The sequence below is a fragment of the Tribolium castaneum genome, chromosome 9 (genome assembly GCF_031307605.1).
Source record: "Tribolium castaneum strain GA2 chromosome 9, icTriCast1.1, whole genome shotgun sequence".
Lineage (NCBI taxonomy): Eukaryota > Metazoa > Arthropoda > Insecta > Coleoptera > Tenebrionidae > Tribolium > Tribolium castaneum.
In genome coordinates this window covers 997,214-1,014,603 of record NC_087402.1, presented here as the reverse complement: position 1 = coordinate 1,014,603, position 17,390 = coordinate 997,214, and the positions used below count along the sequence as shown (strand labels likewise).

General features: G+C 41.2%; 5 protein-coding genes across 8 annotated transcripts; 4 read left to right on the top strand and 1 right to left on the bottom strand.

Annotated features, from left to right (window-relative positions):
- The first annotated feature begins 131 nt into the window (after window positions 1-131).
- On the top strand, window positions 132-2,365 carry LOC663197 (NEDD8 ultimate buster 1). Its single transcript, XM_008193451.3, has 7 exons — window positions 132-357; window positions 406-665; window positions 711-1,267; window positions 1,316-1,616; window positions 1,664-1,895; window positions 1,937-2,072; window positions 2,116-2,365. Exons 1-7 carry the CDS (start codon window positions 220-222, stop codon window positions 2,283-2,285), a joined length of 1,794 nt encoding a protein of 597 aa, XP_008191673.1. The 5' UTR covers window positions 132-219; the 3' UTR covers window positions 2,286-2,365.
- LOC663146 (uncharacterized protein) lies at window positions 1,581-14,818 on the bottom strand. Of its 2 annotated transcripts, XM_064358734.1 has the most exons (15): window positions 14,688-14,818; window positions 9,930-10,810; window positions 9,724-9,886; window positions 8,671-9,675; window positions 8,328-8,624; window positions 8,012-8,282; window positions 7,738-7,963; window positions 6,918-7,685; window positions 6,832-6,852; window positions 6,579-6,765; window positions 5,156-5,344; window positions 4,242-5,106; window positions 4,024-4,192; window positions 2,942-3,976; window positions 1,581-2,898 (listed from the first exon to the last, which is right to left on the bottom strand). In XM_064358734.1, exons 2-15 carry the CDS (start codon window positions 10,097-10,099, stop codon window positions 2,319-2,321), a joined length of 5,946 nt encoding a protein of 1,981 aa, XP_064214804.1. In that variant the 5' UTR covers window positions 10,100-10,810; window positions 14,688-14,818; the 3' UTR covers window positions 1,581-2,318. The 2 variants fall into 2 exon arrangements, with proteins under 2 accessions (XP_064214804.1, XP_008191675.1); XM_008193453.3 differs by lacking the exon at window positions 6,832-6,852.
- On the top strand, window positions 5,385-6,527 carry LOC103312551 (proteasome inhibitor PI31 subunit). The gene has a single exon (XM_008193452.3). The coding sequence runs from the start codon at window positions 5,685-5,687 to the stop codon at window positions 6,498-6,500; it is 816 nt and encodes a 271-aa protein (XP_008191674.1). The 5' UTR covers window positions 5,385-5,684; the 3' UTR covers window positions 6,501-6,527.
- LOC663118 (G-protein coupled receptor moody) lies at window positions 9,759-14,396 on the top strand. Of its 3 annotated transcripts, none has more exons than XM_064358757.1 (3): window positions 9,759-9,893; window positions 11,627-11,767; window positions 13,455-14,396. In XM_064358757.1, the coding sequence occupies exons 2-3, from the start codon at window positions 11,640-11,642 to the stop codon at window positions 14,284-14,286; spliced, it is 960 nt and encodes a 319-aa protein (XP_064214827.1). In that variant the 5' UTR covers window positions 9,759-9,893; window positions 11,627-11,639; the 3' UTR covers window positions 14,287-14,396. The 3 variants fall into 3 exon arrangements, with proteins under 3 accessions (XP_064214827.1, XP_974272.1, XP_015834395.1); XM_969179.4 differs by lacking the exon at window positions 9,759-9,893 and adding an exon at window positions 10,837-11,419; XM_015978909.2 differs by lacking the exon at window positions 9,759-9,893 and adding an exon at window positions 11,468-11,550.
- LOC663091 (uncharacterized protein) lies at window positions 14,447-16,930 on the top strand. Its single transcript, XM_969152.5, has 3 exons — window positions 14,447-14,631; window positions 15,312-15,672; window positions 15,722-16,930. The coding sequence occupies exons 1-3, from the start codon at window positions 14,611-14,613 to the stop codon at window positions 16,894-16,896; spliced, it is 1,557 nt and encodes a 518-aa protein (XP_974245.1). The 5' UTR covers window positions 14,447-14,610; the 3' UTR covers window positions 16,897-16,930.
- Window positions 16,931-17,390: the final 460 nt, after the last annotated feature.

Here is a 17,390-nt window from a genome sequence, read left to right as displayed (position 1 = left end):
AAAAATTACATAAAGACCAAATAGGCAAATAATTGTCAAAATATAATGTTACGGTTCATTACGAAATCAAAAATATTTAAATTGACACCCGTTTGTTTCGCTTTATTAACGTAAAAGTGATCGCATCCTGGCTTTAGCACGTGGCCATAGTCACGTGACGTTTGACATGATGTAAACAAACACTCGTGTGTCAAATTTGATGACTTGAAAATTGCAAAAATGAACCCGTGTTCTTCTCATCTGCAAAAAGAAGACATTCTTTTGCAAATCAGGGATAATTTGCGTAAGAACAATGTGAAACTTTGGCTAGATCCGTATTTTAGTGAGACAAGTGGTCCCTCAGTAAACACGTTAAAGGTGAGCCCCTTGACTTGTCACGCCTTAAATAACCGTCTCAGTGTCCAGAATTTGGCCCAAAATTACAGTCAAGACATTAACGCTTCTGTTGATAATTGTTACGAGGCACTTCTCGAACTCCAAAAAAATTCACTGGAGAATTTAAAACAAAACAACCATTACAAAGAATCAGGCGAGGCAACGCTTAAAATCAAGATCTTGCATCCGAATAGCCCCCCACGAATGCTCACGAAAGAATTGTTATTGTCGTTACGGGGCTCCGATGTTAAGGAAATTATTGCGAAGGAAATAAACATGAGTCGTGATAAGTAAGTCATTTTTTGTAATTAGCCCCCGTTTAGGTTTTTTTAAAGATTGAAGTTAATTCACGCCGGGAAAGTATTATCCGATTCTGAGAATTTGAGCAGTCAAGGTGTGAAAAACGGCCAACAAATTATGGCAATCACATTTTCGGAAATGTCTCCCGAGCTTAAAGAAACCGAAAACCAGATCCGTGAACTGGAGGGAGTGAAAACCGACTCGCGCCTTTTAGCCCTCGATAATGAATATCTTCAATTGGAGGATCAGTTTGGCAATATTGTCAAAATTCCTCCTGAGGAAAAACGGGCCTTAGTTGTGGCAATGGCCTTGCATGAGAAAGGGCGAAGCGCTTTAAAACGTGAAGATTACTCGCGTGCTTTGATTTTTTTTCTTGAAGCCGACGAAGAATTCAAACGCTGTACTTCGCAAATTTTAAATAGTGTTGATAATTACGCTCTACTAGACCTCGATATTGCCTGGTGTTATTTGTGTTTGCAAAGTGTTGCGAATTTACCGGAGGCCTTTGAGAGGCTTAAAAGGTGCGAAGAGCGGTTTCATGCCAGTTATGGGCCGAATTTGGAGCGGCTCAAGGCTGTAAAAGGTGTCACAGGTAATTAAAATAAATTTGTGAAGTCGGCCCTTAATTTTGGTTATTTAGGCAATGAGGCGACTTTGTTTATGCGCCTCCACCTGCTCCAGGCCATAGTTTTGTACCACAAAAACAAGCGAAATGAGGCGTTAAAATTACTGAAAAAGGCACAAGAGGAGCTTTCGGCCCTCAAAGTCGAGGATGATAGTGTTACAATGTTGGTAGAACTGGGCTATTCTATGGCCGAGGCTCGGTTGGGGTTGCGAGCCACTGGCGGTGACGTTAATAAAGCGGCCAATTATATCGACGAGAATAGAAATCAAAGGTCGCAAGCTAGACAGAAAGCCTTGGCTGAGGAAATTTTGCAAAGGTGTTGTTAACTGTCCGTTACAAAAATTACTGTTACACGTATTTTAGAAAAAGAATGAAGTTGGGGAAATGTATTGACGGTAAACAATACGTGGACCCCAACTTTGTTAAAATTCTAGTCAATATGGGGTTTAACAAGGAGGCGGCGCGCATTGCCTTGAAACACACCAATAATGTCATTTCGGATAGTATTCAGTATATTCAAGAGCACCCACAGCCTGGTCCCAGTCAGAGCAAGAGTATTGAATTTTTGGCATTGATTAATGATCTAGTGCCGGAGGTAAGTTGTAGTTAGGCGGACCGCAGACTAAACGTAAACAGTTGGAAGCGGCAGGGTTTGATCCGACCATGTCCAAGTTAGCGTTGCACAAACATGGTGGTGATATTATGAAAGCAGCTGAGGATTTATTGGCCAATAACGGGATTATCGATGGGGATTGGTCCATTTTGAAAGCTGGTAAATAATTTTTTTGCACCATATCATGTACTTATTTAATCAGATTCGAGCTCGCAAGTAGTTGATGTGGCAAAAAAAGAAAAAAAGGACGAGGCGTTCAAGCGCATAGCTGGTGATATTTCCATGGTGGATGATGACCATTTAGATCTGACTTTGGTTCAGGAAGAACTGTTCCTCAATCAATACTTGTCGCTCCTCGCCAATGATAAATAAACCCGTTACGCATTGTCTATTTTTATAGAATTTTTATTCGTCTTTAATCAAATACAATAAATCAAGACCCGAATCGAAAACAGTTTGAATTATTTCATCCAAAATTTCCCGTGCTTCCTTGCTCCGTAACAAGCTCATAACATCGGAACGGTTCAACTTGGTTTCTAATTCGCTTGTTACCATTCTTTTAACAATATATTCCAAACTAGACTGCTCTTTGAGAAAATCAATCGGTAATTGCTCGACTAGTTTCGTAATGAGTCGGGCCATAACCGAATGCGGCTCCCCTTTAACTAGTAGAATTTCATCAACGATATCTTCGAGAATTTCCCGACAAGAAAAGAATTTATCTTCAGCTTCAGCATCTGGTTCTTGGACCACGTACAATTGCTCGGCTGTAGTCTCAATAATACCCCTTTGAACATCATCGGGTTCAATCGGCAAGTTCCGGACCAACTCTTCGACAAGTTCCGTCATACTTAAGCCACGCATTACCGACCCCAAAATCTCCTTAACGAAATTCTCATTCGATCGTTTCGTCAGTTTCACGTCTAGCGCTTCAAGCATTTCTTGGATCAGTTCAGTAGCGACCTCTTGCGATTTCTCTTGCAAACTATCAGAAATTATACAATTCATAACAACACTACAAGACTTACGTTGTTGGGATCACAATTTCCGTCGAGAACGGTTTCCTTAAACTTTCCTCCTCCTCTTCCTCAATTTCCTCTCCCCAGTCCTTGATATGCTCCCAAGCCACTGGCTCTTCTTCCGGTTCTTCCTTCTTCACTTCTTTCGGCTTGAGGACCATTCCTTTGGTCCTCAATAATTTAATTTCGTCCTTCAATTCTTGGATTTGTTGGTTTTGTTCCGAAATAATCGCTTGCAATTTTTCGATTTCTTCGCTGTATCTTCGCGTAATGTCACCAACACTGGCAATGTGTAGTTTCTTCTTCTCTTGACTCATCAGACTCTGAGCCAACTCAACTTTCTCATTCACCAAATAAGTCAACAGTTCTTGCTGAGACGTATTGTGGCGTAAAACATAAGTCAGTTCCTTCTGAGTTTGCGAGATTTTTTCCTTCCAAAAATGCAACTGATCAATGTACAAGCCCTTAATATCCATCATGGATAAGCGCAAATCATGGACGATTTTCTTCAAGAGGACTTCTTCCAAATCGTGTAAATCGTCTCGCCCAAAAGTGCGTTTAAGCATAGCTACTTCAATTTCGTTAATATCGATCACTTTACCAAATTTCATTTTCATTTTATCGGTGATTACTTCCTGCAAGTATTTTATTCTTGTTGCCATGTATCGGCAATCGGTTTGCATGCGAGTGTAGTGCTTGACATTGAGTCTGTGTCGGCTCACTTGGTGTTCAGTTTCAATTTGCAACTCTTCAACTCGTTTATAGAGATAGGAGAGACGCTCTTTGGAAAAGATAAGAGTGTCCATAATCCCGCTAGTTTTGTATTCCTCTGCCAAATGTTTCATTTGATCCAAACGCAAGATAACGGTAGTCCGGACTTCGTTCAATTTATCCTGTTTCTGTCTTTGATACTTTTCCAGTTCGTCTTGACACGTTTGCAAGTCTTTTTCAATCACTTTCACTTTCTTGTTGTGTATTTCCAGGTCCTTTTTCAACACTTCAATCATTTTTAATACTTCTTTGATCAAAAGTTCGACTTGATGTCTACATTATCTATGATTAAATTATAATTTTTTTAAATTTTTTGTTACCTCTCCGAACGCGAATTGATCGTATATTCGTAAACGCTAGGGTCACACCCTTTAGGACAAACGTTCAAGTCCTGTTTTATAATCCCGAAATCCCGCGAGTCGATACTTTTGCCATCATCGTCAGATTCCGTCGATGACGTTGACGATGATGATGATTCGGAGCTCGATTCTGTAAAAATACTTACGTTTTAAAACTTGTAGATTTTCATCAATCTCACCATCATCCTTGTGCACTTTTGGCGGTTTGTATTTTTTCCGAAACACTTTCCTCAAAAAATCAAAAAACTTGTTATCTTGAACCGCATTTGTGAAACTGACTGTTATCGATTTAATCTTCTCTTGTGCCTTCTCGATGTCGGAATTATGTTCGACGATTTTCGAGCTGATCTCGTCGATAATGTCTCTCATATCTAAAACTTCGGACATTTTCTGATTAACTTTCGACTGAAGTGTGTACTCCAAAGCTTCAAATTCCTTCAGAATGAGCAGTTCTTGGTGCACTGTCACCATAAAAATATCAATGATTTTTGCGTCCACCTCGGCTTGGAATCTTTCAGTGTTCAACTTTTCGACTTTATCATCAAAATCGGTGATTTTTCGGTTCATTTCATCAATAATCACGTCTTGCTCGAAAAGCTTCCTTTGAAGTCTCCGCGTGCGAATATCGTGTTCCCACAAAGTGTCTTTTTTCTCGTTTTTGGAAAAACTACACAATGATTCGAAATCAAGCAGTGCAACATCGCATTCTTTCGCGTCAAATTTTTTGGTATTTTTCGGCAAAACATGTTTTTCAATTGCATCGAAATCTTTCGATTCGGTCACAATTACCGGTTCTTTCCTACTCCCTTCATCATATTCCTCCTCTTCCATTACCATAGTCACGGTAATTTCAAAATGCCTTTCGGGAAATTCGCAGTCCTCCGGTTCTCGAACAATCGGAGCTTCTTTTCGACAATCATCCGGAATTTCTTTATGTATTTCGTCCAATTTCTCGTTCAACACTTGTAGTTCATCCCTAATCGCGATTTTTTCCTCGCGCAAAGCCCAGACTTTTTCATTAAAATTGTGCCTGGTGTTTGATTGCTTAAAAAAAGAAATTAACCGAAAATTGGCTCAAATTCAATTGAGCCACCTTAACTCGCGACAAAAGCAGCTCTTTGTATTTTTTTACTGTTGTTTCTCGCTGATTTTTGGACGCCTTGTATGTTATATCCGATTTCAGCTTGTAATTGCCGATTGTGACTTTGGCGTCTTTTAACGCAACATCATCGTCGGGGTGATTCACCCCCGGCAGGGGCTTTCTAGCAAGAAATTCTTCCCACTATTAGACAAAAAAAAATCGTGTGCCCTTTTGAAAATTTCAAGCCGGCCCTGTTGCTTGTGCAACAGTTGGACGGTCCAAAATATTAAAAAAAACTAATATAATTAACCAGTTAATTTGAGTATGAATGGTTAATGTTAGAATTCCATGTTTTTCCAATAAAACTGAAGGTAAAAAATCGAAAAAAATGGAAATAATCGCAATGATCATGTCCTCCGGTTAGGTAATGACCTGTCAAAAAACATAAACATAACCTTATTGCAAAACAATTTGTTTGTCATCATTTCTAACAGTTTGAAATCGTCAAGTGCGAGTGTTAAACTCGGTTAAAACGTGCAAAATGTCGAGTCCTCTGTTCGGTTGGGACCTTTTGCTGAAAAGCGTCGAGTCCGAGATAAAAACCAACGAAGACATCCTCCTCTGTTTCACGCACTTGGTGCTCATCTCGAACGACTTTAAATGCATCGGTTTGGGCGAATCTAAAATCCTCGATGGTTCCGAAACAAAAACTGAAGCCCTACCACCAGGTTGGACCGAATCGTATTCAATTCGTTACGTCCACCAGGGCCGGCTTTACCTCCTCAAAGCAACCAAAGTTGACGAAGGCCTAATGCTTAACTTGATCCGTGTCGACGAACGCACCACCTCTCTCATCCAACTCAATACGGCCCTGGTGGCAAGTCGCACAGGAACCCTATCTCAGATCCTCCCCAAACACTCGGACATCCTCCAACAGATTAAAACCGAACTGATTGATAAAATCGTTGTTTCGAAAAACACCAAAGACAATTCGAGCCAAACACCGGCTGTTTCCAACCCGCCTCCGACTTCTCCGCCACAAGTTTCGCCGCTATTTGTGGACCCTATGCCACGTGCGGGGCCTGTGGGAGTGGGCGAATACGATTTGAATCCTTTCGGACGGAATCCTTTGGCTTTTCCGGCACCTATGGGCGGTGGTGGCATGCTTTTTGAGCCGCCCAGAGGTGGGAGATATCCACAAGGACCAGGGCTGGGAATGCCCCCAGGTGCTGTACCCCCAGGGGCAAGATTTGACCCGTTTCGACCACCTGACGTCGATAGGTTTCCCAGACGGCCGAATAATCGGCCCGATAATGACGAGTTCCCACCGCCCGGTTATGACGATATGTTTATGTAAAGAAATAAATTGGTGATTGTAAGTTAAGACGTGTCTTTTCCCTGCCTTGTAAGGCAAGACAAACTCTCAGTTAATTACCTCTTCTTCGCGTCGTTCCCATTTGAGTTTCCTGTCTCTGTACTTGTTTAGAAGACGTGTGAGTTTATTATGTTTTTGACTTTCCAATATTTTTGGATCGAGATTGACGAGGAAATATTCAAGACCTTGTTCTTTGACTTTTTTCGGTTGGATGGTTTTGGGAGCAGGGGGTGCACGTTCGGGGGGTCTAAACAACGTAAAGTTTTGTACAAATTTGTAAAAACACGAATTTCAAACGTGGAAAACTACTCACTTATCTATTTCCCTAACTGTCCTATCTGTGGTGTAAGCAAGTAGGAAAAGAAATGTAACACGTGAGTGTTTTGTGTTGATATTCACCTGCCTTTGACCTCCTCTTCGAGGATTTTTTCATCAACAATTTGTAACATTTGGTCATTGAGTGGCGAAACTTTTCTCTGACGTAACATTCGGACCAGTCTTTCGCTCCGGAGGCCGCTCACAATCAACGGAATAAAACACAAATTATCGATGAAATAATTCCGTAGTTTGTTCATCCGCAGTTCGGATTTTTGTACATCGAACGCCAACTTCCGCTTAACTAAAGCCTGTTCTTCCTCCAATTTGTAATCGAGATAATCGGTTACACGCTTATCAACTTCTAAATCTTCAACTGGAATCATCTGACTTGGGAGAAGCTTTTTGTTGCGTTTCAAAAGTTTGAAAAATCTCTCACGAAGTTTACGCAATTTTTCCCGATAGATTTCCCGGTGTTTGGCCGCAAGTCTATCAATTCGGTCTTGTTCTTTCTTCAAACTGGCCTGTTCCAGGCTTAATTTATCGTAATTTGCTTCGTCTGGTACACTATTCGGAAACGAGGTTCGTTCCTCAACAATCGGATAATCCTCTGGTGGAATATAATCATCATCATCCGGTTGAAAAGTGTAGGAAAAAACATTCCCATCGTGTCCGCACGTGAAAAAAAATTTTTCGTCGTAACTGAAACACATATTCGGGACGAAACCGTTCTGATTATCATGCATGGCCAAGGACCAATAATCGGAAAGGTCATGATAATCCCCATCTTTGATTTTATTCACCCGAATTTCCCCATTTTCCATGGCGAAAATTAAATATTTACGATTGTAACTGCAAATAAACTTCAGTCAAAACAGGAACAAAAAACAAGGCCAATTATCACTTGTAAACAAAACTACTAATCTCAGTATCGTCAGCTTCGTCCACCATTTTAAAAAAATAGGGCACATCTGATTTTTGCTCAATTTTATACTCGTAAATATAACCAGCGTCGTAGCCACCCATCGACAACCAAAGGACATCGTCTTGGGTGCTTTGCATCCAAATAACCCGATTCGGAATCTCGGGAATGTACAAAGGTTCCAGTTCTTCTTCGGTCTCCGAATCGGCTAAAATTCACAATAAATCGTGAATTTTATTCGTGAAAATTCACACACCGAGAAAAACTTCCTCGTCGATGTCTAAACCCGGATTTTCCGCTTTCAATTTCTCCATTTCCACCCTTTTCTTGGCGACTTTCTCCGCCTTACGTTCCTCGATCTCCTTCAGTTTGAGATCTCGCCGAATCTGCGCTTTGTACGTCTTGAATTTGTTCGTTTTCGGCTCCAAATCGAGCAAATACGAGACAGTGGTGTACGGTTGTGGTTCTTTCGGTACCTCAACTTGCACCATTTCGCCTCGGAGACAGCCAACGAGAATTACGTAGGGCTAAAGTTACATAATAAAATCGCCAGATTTGGAAAAATCACTCACATTGACACAATGCCAGGTCAAACATGTCACAGGGTTTGGTACCCGAATGTACCCAATGGGTACCAACTCGACATGAATGGTAAATTTGATCTGGAAGAAAAATATAGTCGAGTCTTCGCCACCGCTCACTAGAACACTATTCGACGGGTTGATGCTAATCTGGGTGATGGGTTTGTCGTGCGGTTTGGTCGTTTGTATGACCCTGACTTCCTTTTTATCTTCATTTATTGTCAAAATTGACAATCTCAAGGTACCATCGTCGAAACCCATCAATAGTTCGTCACCGTAGATGGCAAGCTACGGTAGATTTTGTCACTTCGTGATGGTCCCTAAATGGTACTACCTTTGGTGGAACCCAGATCATGCAAGTACCTTTCGCCGGGTACTGATAGTTAAAAATGAGCCTTTTCTCCAAATAAGCGTAGACATAAATGCGCCCATCTTCGCCCAAACTGGCCAAATAAGGCCCATTGGGACTTGTGGCAATTGCCACGACTTTACCAGCGTGACATTTGTACAACTGGACCGATTCTTTCGGTGTTTCTTCAGTATTCAGGTCTATAATCCATAAACCCCCATTGCCGTCTTGACCAAAATAACTCGTGTCTTTGGGGTCGGGGTACCTTTTTCGCATACACATCAACATAAGCCCCTCGGTGTGAAAATCATAAGTCGGTTCAATTTGAATGACTCTGTCATCGTCTGGAGGGTCGGCTTGGTCGATTTTTTCGTACCACCAGACTTTGACATGCCCATCCATTCCCACAGTCATCAATTCGCCCTCATTGTACGAAATTTGGACGATGGGACCATCGTGACACTTCCTCCTTAAGGTGCGAAACACCTCCAATTTAATTAATCCAGCGTCCCAGACCAAAATATTGCCCCAGGAACAACCAGACACGACTTTTTCGTCCGGCATTGGTAGTACCCCCAAAATGTCCGAAAATTCAGTCTTGCCAAACCGCCCCAATTCACCTTTGAGTTTAAGTCCGGTGAAAGTCCGGGCCATTTTCCAGAATTTAATGTGGGAGATGCCACAACTAGTCAGTTGGCCGGGACAGTAGGGCGAGAATTTCACCCTATGGACGTCGTTGACGTAGGATTTGGTCCTCAGTAGGATCCTACGTTTCGGCCAGTTCCAGATTGTTATCAAATAGTCGGGTTCTCCGCCTTGGGAGACCAGTAATAGTCCGTCGGGACTGAAATCTAAATGGGAGTAAAGCCTTGAGGAGCCCCCTTTTAGCACACAGTTGATCTCCATCGAAGGCCACTCGTAGATGATAATCAAGGGGATTTTGCCGTTCTCTGCTATCGCAACGTGGTTAAATTCCGGGTTGGGATTCGCCTTAAAAGGCCCACTTGAATGAATATTAAAAAGCTAGCCGTACTCTACCTTAATATGTGCGATTCCCCCTCCTAAGGCGCTCCGCCGGAAGGAAATGGTTTTCGTGAGTACGTCGAAAAAATTGATGAAATTTCCCGAGGCGAAAATCAGAGTGTCGGGGTCGGGTGCAGTGAGATTAAAGTATTTGCGACAGTTGTAACCAAACGAAAAACTACAAGGTGAGTTAATTGGGGAAAATAAATAAATAACTTTACTCGAATTTTAAAACACCCTCGTTGATTGTACATTTCTCGCTTTGATACGGTCCGGAAATAAACGTACTAGCATCGTAAATGCTCCAATGGTCCTCCTCTTCCTCCTCTTCTTCCTCGTATTCCTCCTCATCTTCAGGAAGATCTTCGAGACCTTCGTCAGTTTGCGACATCTTTCAAGTTTGATCAATCGTTGCCAAGGTGATTTTAACATACAGGTGAAAGCCCCAAATGATTAATTGTTGTACATGTGTGTGACACATTCTTCATGACTAACAGAGCAATTACAGAAACTGCTTTTTTCTAATTAAAGATTGTCTTTAAACGCGCTGAGGTCAATTACTCTTGGCTCATTTAATTTTTAATTGGGATGTCGTAAATGTTGCTTTATGCACTTGCTGAGAGACAAACGAACTTTATCACTGACGTCGGAACGGAATAAGAACACCGCAAGATTTAGAAGAAACTGATAGAGATGTCGGTGACTAACGTCCTGGGTGTCCGGCTTAAAACCGCAATTTTTATTCAATACGTGCCAGTGGAAGTCGTTAAAAATGGATGGGAATGGAGTGAAATAATAAAATTACCGGAAATTATGCAAAAATTAATTTTATTGCCGTCTTCATCGATTTTTAAAGACAATAAATTTGTTTCCAACAAAAAAAATTGGACTTGTAATCATTTTATCGCAATTTCTCCGGCAGCCAAGGAATGGTGAAATAAGCTATAAAAAAGTCGTTGAATGCTGATAAGCTTCCAATTGTTGAAATGGGAAAAACCGTAATTGTTCACCCATTCATTGTAGCAATGTTGCCTTATCCGTATTTGCCCAAGTCGAGCCCTTATCACAAACCAAACCTCACACCTCGTGTTAGGTGAACGCCCTAAGTTTAAATAAAATATCGTTAAAAAAATCAACAGTCGACGGAAATATAACTCATGTTATTTCTTTAATTTGTTTCAAGTGGGTGTTAGATCACTCTAGTGTAAACACAAAGTCATAAATTCAAACATATTGTTCTAATTATGTCTTTTCTCGCGATGTCTTCACGACCCAATTGCAGCAACTTTCAGTTTTCTTCGCACGCAAAAACAAAAATTCATCGTTACAGTTGCGAGCACAGGTATTGGTGTTAGGCCTTTCAATGTCAAGGTCGATTGAATGAATTTTGCGCGTCTTTTGCTTCGTTTTCTTATCAGTTTGCGTCCAGAGCGCCTGGAGGCAGGATGGAGTGCTGCTTAGTCATAAAATGTGTGAAGGATCCTCGCTCGTTCCGCTTAACACAATGATTAATAAAATGACTAAGTCTGGTAAATGCGGGTTTTGGTCACTTCTTCCATTCGACGACGTCGGCCGACTCGACGCAGTTCACTTTTGATTAGTCCCAATTAAAATTAATTTTTAACCATCCTGTGTTTGTGCACGAGGGAGCGCCCCCTTAATCAGCCATGGACGAAGACACGACGCGGTCGCAATTTTCCGAGCTCGTCCGGTATGTTTTCTATTTTTTTTTTTATATGCCAACCCTGTGTATATTTGTATTTGGACCAAGACATGTGGAGTGCATCTGTGACCGAGTCGTCGGCGGTGTTTTGTGTTGTTGCGGCCGATTCGAAAATTTTTGTGCGTTTATTGCTTTCGATTTTTATTGGTTTCTTGCCCTTTGGCCCCGATAACGTTGCCACTTCCTCATTTCCAGATATTCGAGGGCGATGCTGACCGCAGCCGGGATTGTCACACTCGTCATCATGGTGGTGGGTGTGATTGGGAACTTACTCACGGTTTTCGCGCTCATGAGGAACTCCAAGATTCGGACGGTCGCCGCTGCTTTTATTGCAAGGTGGGATAATAAACAAACAACTTTCCAGTCAAAAACATTTCTTTATTTGTCTTCAACTCAAATTAATCGTATAATTCTAAAAATTATAAGTACCTACTTATCGTATCGTAGTATCAGGAGTACTACTTGTCTTTTGCTTCCTGAATTATATAGGCACGATAACATGTGATATAATTCCGTTATTGTTTTCATAACAGAGAGTTTCAATTAAATTAATCAACAAAAATAGGTCGGGTCGATTTTTTCGAACTTTTTTTCCCTAAATAAATACAACTTTCAACGGCGATGCAGCCATTGATAAATGAAGAACGTGACAAATTTCGTGTAATTTACTTAATTGTCACTAAACACAAATAAAAGAACGTGACTGTTTTCGTGTCGTTTTCAATGAAAATCTGTGTACACGAAAGTGTTACCTGCGAAATAACTTTTGAATTTATTGTCATTCAAACATTTTTTGTCAAAATCTTAGAAAATATTGCAATAACAAAAAAAATTAACTACATTCGAATTTAAGTTTACTAAAAAAGCAATCATAACAAATGCAGTTAATAATAATCTTGGCAAAATGTGAAAAATTTTTTGACATGGATATTTGTAAAAAAAATTATTCAACAAAAAAATTCATATCTCAAAAACTAAAAATCGAAGGGAAAAACAGTTTGTTCCAGTGAATTCAGCGGCTCATTTTCTGTATTGTACCAGCTTTTCGTTGAATTTTTTCGCTTTAAATTTTATTGGTCAAGGCACTTTTTTACCCCGTCTTACCTTTCCAGATGTATTATTTTTTTAAATGGTTATACATCGTCAAAAATCATTTTATTTAAAAACCAAGCAAAACCGGCCAGTAAAGGTTTGGATCAAAATTATCAAGGTCCAAAAATAAAATTTTAGTTGCTTATATTGATGCCTGTTAGTAACTACGGTTTTTGTAAAAAAATCTAACATTTAAAGGTCAATAATGGACTTATTTACGAACTCGCTAGGACCCCTATCTACTCTGATTTGTAGATGTTTAATTAATTGTCTAACACTCACTACTATTCCAGAGGTGAATCAGGAGGACTTTGATTATCATTTGAATAAGGCAAAAATATTTTTGAACTGAATTCATGAATAACTCTTTAAATATGTCATACATTTCTTTGTCTTTCTTAGAATTAATTCACTTGAATTAAAGTATGTGTATCTTTTTCATGGAATATCAATTGTAAAAAATGTAGTAGGAACCTAATTCATAATTCCGATCAAATGAAAAAGACATAAGAACTTTTGTTTGGCAGATTTTTTTATTACAGAAAAAAACTAAGAAATAGCGCAATTTCCAGGCCTATGCAAATCAGTAATTACAACAAAATGACTCATTACGTATTCAAATTTAAAGTCTCATTTCCTTCGCATTTTTAATTATCGCCAACTATGGGCGATTAGTAAGTTATTACTTCAAACGGCCTTGTTACGAAAATATTCATTATCATTAGGGCGAAATTTATCAACGACTTATCAGTGAAATTTCCAAACAAGCTACCATTTTCCAGCTTAAGCGGCTTCCTGCCTGCTGACCCACTTTGTTCATCTCGACCCCTATTGTATGCTTTGGCCATAAAATTTAAAAGCGTTACAATCACTTCTTCGGCCAATTACTGATACATTTATCGCCAGCAATCGAATCGAATGAATTTTCCAGCCTGTGCATCTCCGACCTGATGTTCTGCTTCATCGTCCTCCCGTTCGCCGCGAGTCAATTCTTCCACGGTACGTGGATCCACGGCGACGTCCTGTGCACCATAATCCCCGTTTTGCGCTACGGATGCGTGGGAGTCTCCCTCCTGAGCATCGCAATGATATCAGTAAACCGCTACATCCTCATCGCTTGGCCCCACGTCTACGGCCAGATTTACACCAAGGCGAAGGTCGCCATCTACATCACGGCCATCTGGCTCTTCAGCTACGGCCTCCAGATCCCGACTTTGCTCGGCCAATGGGGGCTGTACGGCTTCGATAAGCGACTGGGCACCTGCTCGATCAACAAAGACGCAAATGGGCGCTCGTCCAAAACGGCGCTTTTTGTGATCGGGTTTGCGCTCCCATGTGCTGTTATCGTGGTTTGCTATGCGAATATTTTCTGGGTGGTGAGGAAGAGTCATAAGAGGCTCAAGCAGCATAATTCAGGGGGCGATTACAAGCGCAGCGAAATGAAAATAACGAAGATGGTGCTGGTGATTTTTGTGTGTTTTGTTGTGTGTTATCTGCCGATTACTATCGTGAAGATTTTTGATCCGGAAGTGAAACAAGCACCGTTGCATGTCCTGGGCTACATCCTAATCTACATTTCCTCTTGTGTGAATCCAGTGGTGTACGTTACAATGAATAAACAGTACAGACAGGCCTATTTGGACACTTTAAGGTGTCGCATGACAAGTGCTGGGGACTCCATGCATACGCCGAGCCCCCACAGTCGGACGCACCTTTCGGTGGGGTACCTCAAAAACGTGGTAAACAACTCGCCGAAAGTGTGATCCTAATATCTATTCCCTTAATATTTATGTAAATACCAAAGTACAAATACCTTACATTAAGGCTTTTTATCGTGTACATAGTTTTTTATTAAATAAAATTTTATCGACGAGTCCCTCATTTTGGTCAACGTCAAGGTCGCACAGATCAATAAGAGCGCATTCTCTGAGATAAACATGTTTTTCACTTGATAAAAATAAAATTATACAATTGTGTAAATCGCGATAACCCGAAGTCGCACGACTTACTTAACATATCGTAGTAATCGTCAAGGGGGGGCCTGATTACACCATTTACATCACAATCGAGTTCAATTAAGTGCGGACATGGCAATGCAACGGACCTCTGTGAGTATTTTTACATAACCTCAATCAGAAACGCATGAGATACTAATTAAGCTCACCTGTGGCTGGCTCACTTTCATAGTTTTTGAAGCCAATTTCGGGAATTTCATGTAAGGGGGCTCCAGACATTTTTCAAGGCCAAACCTGTTGCATTCATTCATTTGGGTTACATTAACTTCTTGAACTCGACCTTATCAATTTTTATCAGTTAGTAACAAGTTTTTGCATAGACAAATACCCACCTGTTGGTAGATTAAATAATAATTTAATAATAACAATAAACAAACAAACACACGAAAAATTCGAAATGGCGGCTCGGTTTTTTTGTTGCCAATCGTGGGTGGAAAAACACCCCAAATTAAATTGCGAATTGGGCGAAAAAAACGCGGAAAAACCACTTAAATCGTTAATCCTAACGCGTTATTATAAATTATTAATAATGCGGAAGTTGGGTTTTTCGATTCCGATGCTCACTTGTTCAATTTCCCCGAACGATTAAATGGCGCGTTTTTTTAAACGTGACTAGCAATTTCCGTAATATTTTCACCGAAAAAACCATATTTAAGTATCTAACAGTAAAGCAACAAGTTTTTTAAATTAATAACAACCGTAATTTGCTTCACCTTGAGGCTGTAAATTAAATCTAGCTATTAATTTTGTGGTTTTTATCTAATCACTTGTAGACCCCTTTTCTCACCCTCCTCAAACGGCACTACTCTAATGTAGCCCCCACAACGAAACTCTTCATCGATGGCAAATTCCTCGATTCGCAAGCCACCGACTGGGTGGAGCTCCACGACCCCGCCACCAACGAACTGGTCACGAAAGTGCCCCAAAGTACCAGAAGTGAGATGGAGGCTGCGGTAGAATCGTCAAAAAAAGCGTACGAAACGTGGAAGAATACTTCAGTATTAACGCGACAGCAAGTCATGCTTAAACTTCAGCACGTTATCAGACGCGATATTAAAAAAATCGCGGCAAATATCACCACAGAACAGGGGAAAACCCTGGCAGACGCCGAAGGCGATGTCATGCGGGGCTTGCGTGAGTTTCGAAACGTTTGTCTTAGAGCGATTCTTATTGAGTTTTTCAGAGGTTGTTGAGCACAGTTGTGCCGCAGGAACCCTCCTCCAAGGAGAGTCGCTACAAAACATAGCAAGGGACATGGACATAGTCTCGTACAAGGTCCCAATCGGGGTCACTGCCGGGATCGCCCCCTTCAACTTCCCTGCCATGATCCCCTTGTGGATGTTCCCTCTAGCCCTAATCGCCGGCAACACCATGATAATCAAACCCTCCGAACGCGATCCTGGAGCGACCATGCTCCTGATGGAGCTCCTCAACGAAGTGGGCTGTCCCCCAGGTGTCGTCAACGTGATCCACGGCACCCATGACGCTGTTAACTTCATTTGCGACAATAAAGACATCAAGGCTATTAGTTTCGTGGGGTCGGACACAGCCGGGAAATATATTTACGGGCGTGGGGGCGCCAACGGCAAACGGGTGCAGTCCAACATGGGGGCTAAAAACCACGCTGTTGTGCTTCCAGACGCTGACAAGAGCGCGACGATTGATCAGCTGATTGGCGCCGCTTATGGGGCCGCCGGCCAGAGGTGCATGGCCCTAAGTGTGGCGATTTTAGTCGGGGAAACCCGCGACTGGATCCCGGAGATTATCGAACGGGCGAAAAAACTCAAAGTGACAGCAGGGCATGAGCCGGGGGCTGATTTAGGCCCGGTGATTTCGCCCAAAGCCAAGGAGAGAATTTTTAGTTTGATTGAGTCTGGGATTAAGCAAGGGGCCAAGTGTCCGCTGGATGGGAGAGGGATTGTTGTGGAGAAGTACCCTAAAGGGAATTTCGTGGGGCCTACACTTTTAACCCATGTCCAGCCATCGTTTGAGTGCTACAAAGAGGAGATTTTCGGGCCGGTTTTAAGTGTCATGTTCGCCGATACTTTAGACGAGGCCATTAAAATGATTAACTCGAATCCTTATGGTAATGGTACTGCAATTTTCACGAGTAATGGCAGTCATGCCAGACAGTTTGTTAATGAGATTGATGTTGGGCAAGTCGGGGTTAATGTTCCAATCCCGGTGCCGTTGCCCATGTTCAGTTTCACCGGGTCCAGGGGTAGTTTTCACGGAGATTTGCATTTCTACGGGAAGCAGGGCTTGAACTTTTACACCGAAACCAAGACCATAACGTCGTTGTGGCGCAAAGGCCAGGCGGCGTCCAACAAGTCTGTCTCAATGCCTGTGCATAATTAATTTTTGATTGTTGTTAATAAAAAATATGAACGAGTTTGTGTCCTTAATTGAGCCCATCCATGAAACTAAGAGTTTTGTCACGGTCCGAAGAGCACAAAAAAACATAAACAAAAATATTTCGTGTGCTAGAAACGGTTGTTCTCCTTTCTTCAGTCACGACAATGCGTTTTCATTTTTCTTCATTTCACTAAATTGCGGTTTGCATTAGCGCGTGACCTTTGGCCCGCTTAACTGGGGCAAAGTCAAAGTTAAAATAAAAATAATTATGAAGGAAATGGTCTAGTTTTTATTGCGTTTTTTACCATTAAAAAATTTTGGCTGAGAAAAATTTAGCGTTTAAATCATAACAAAAGGATTAATAAATACAGCCCACTCAGTCGAATTTAATTTTTGTTAAACTAAAAAATTCCTAACATTTTACGTTACATATTACAGCTCTGTCTGGTTCTCAAAAGTACAAAAAAAGTCAAAATTAAAAAAAAATTCTTTTCCAA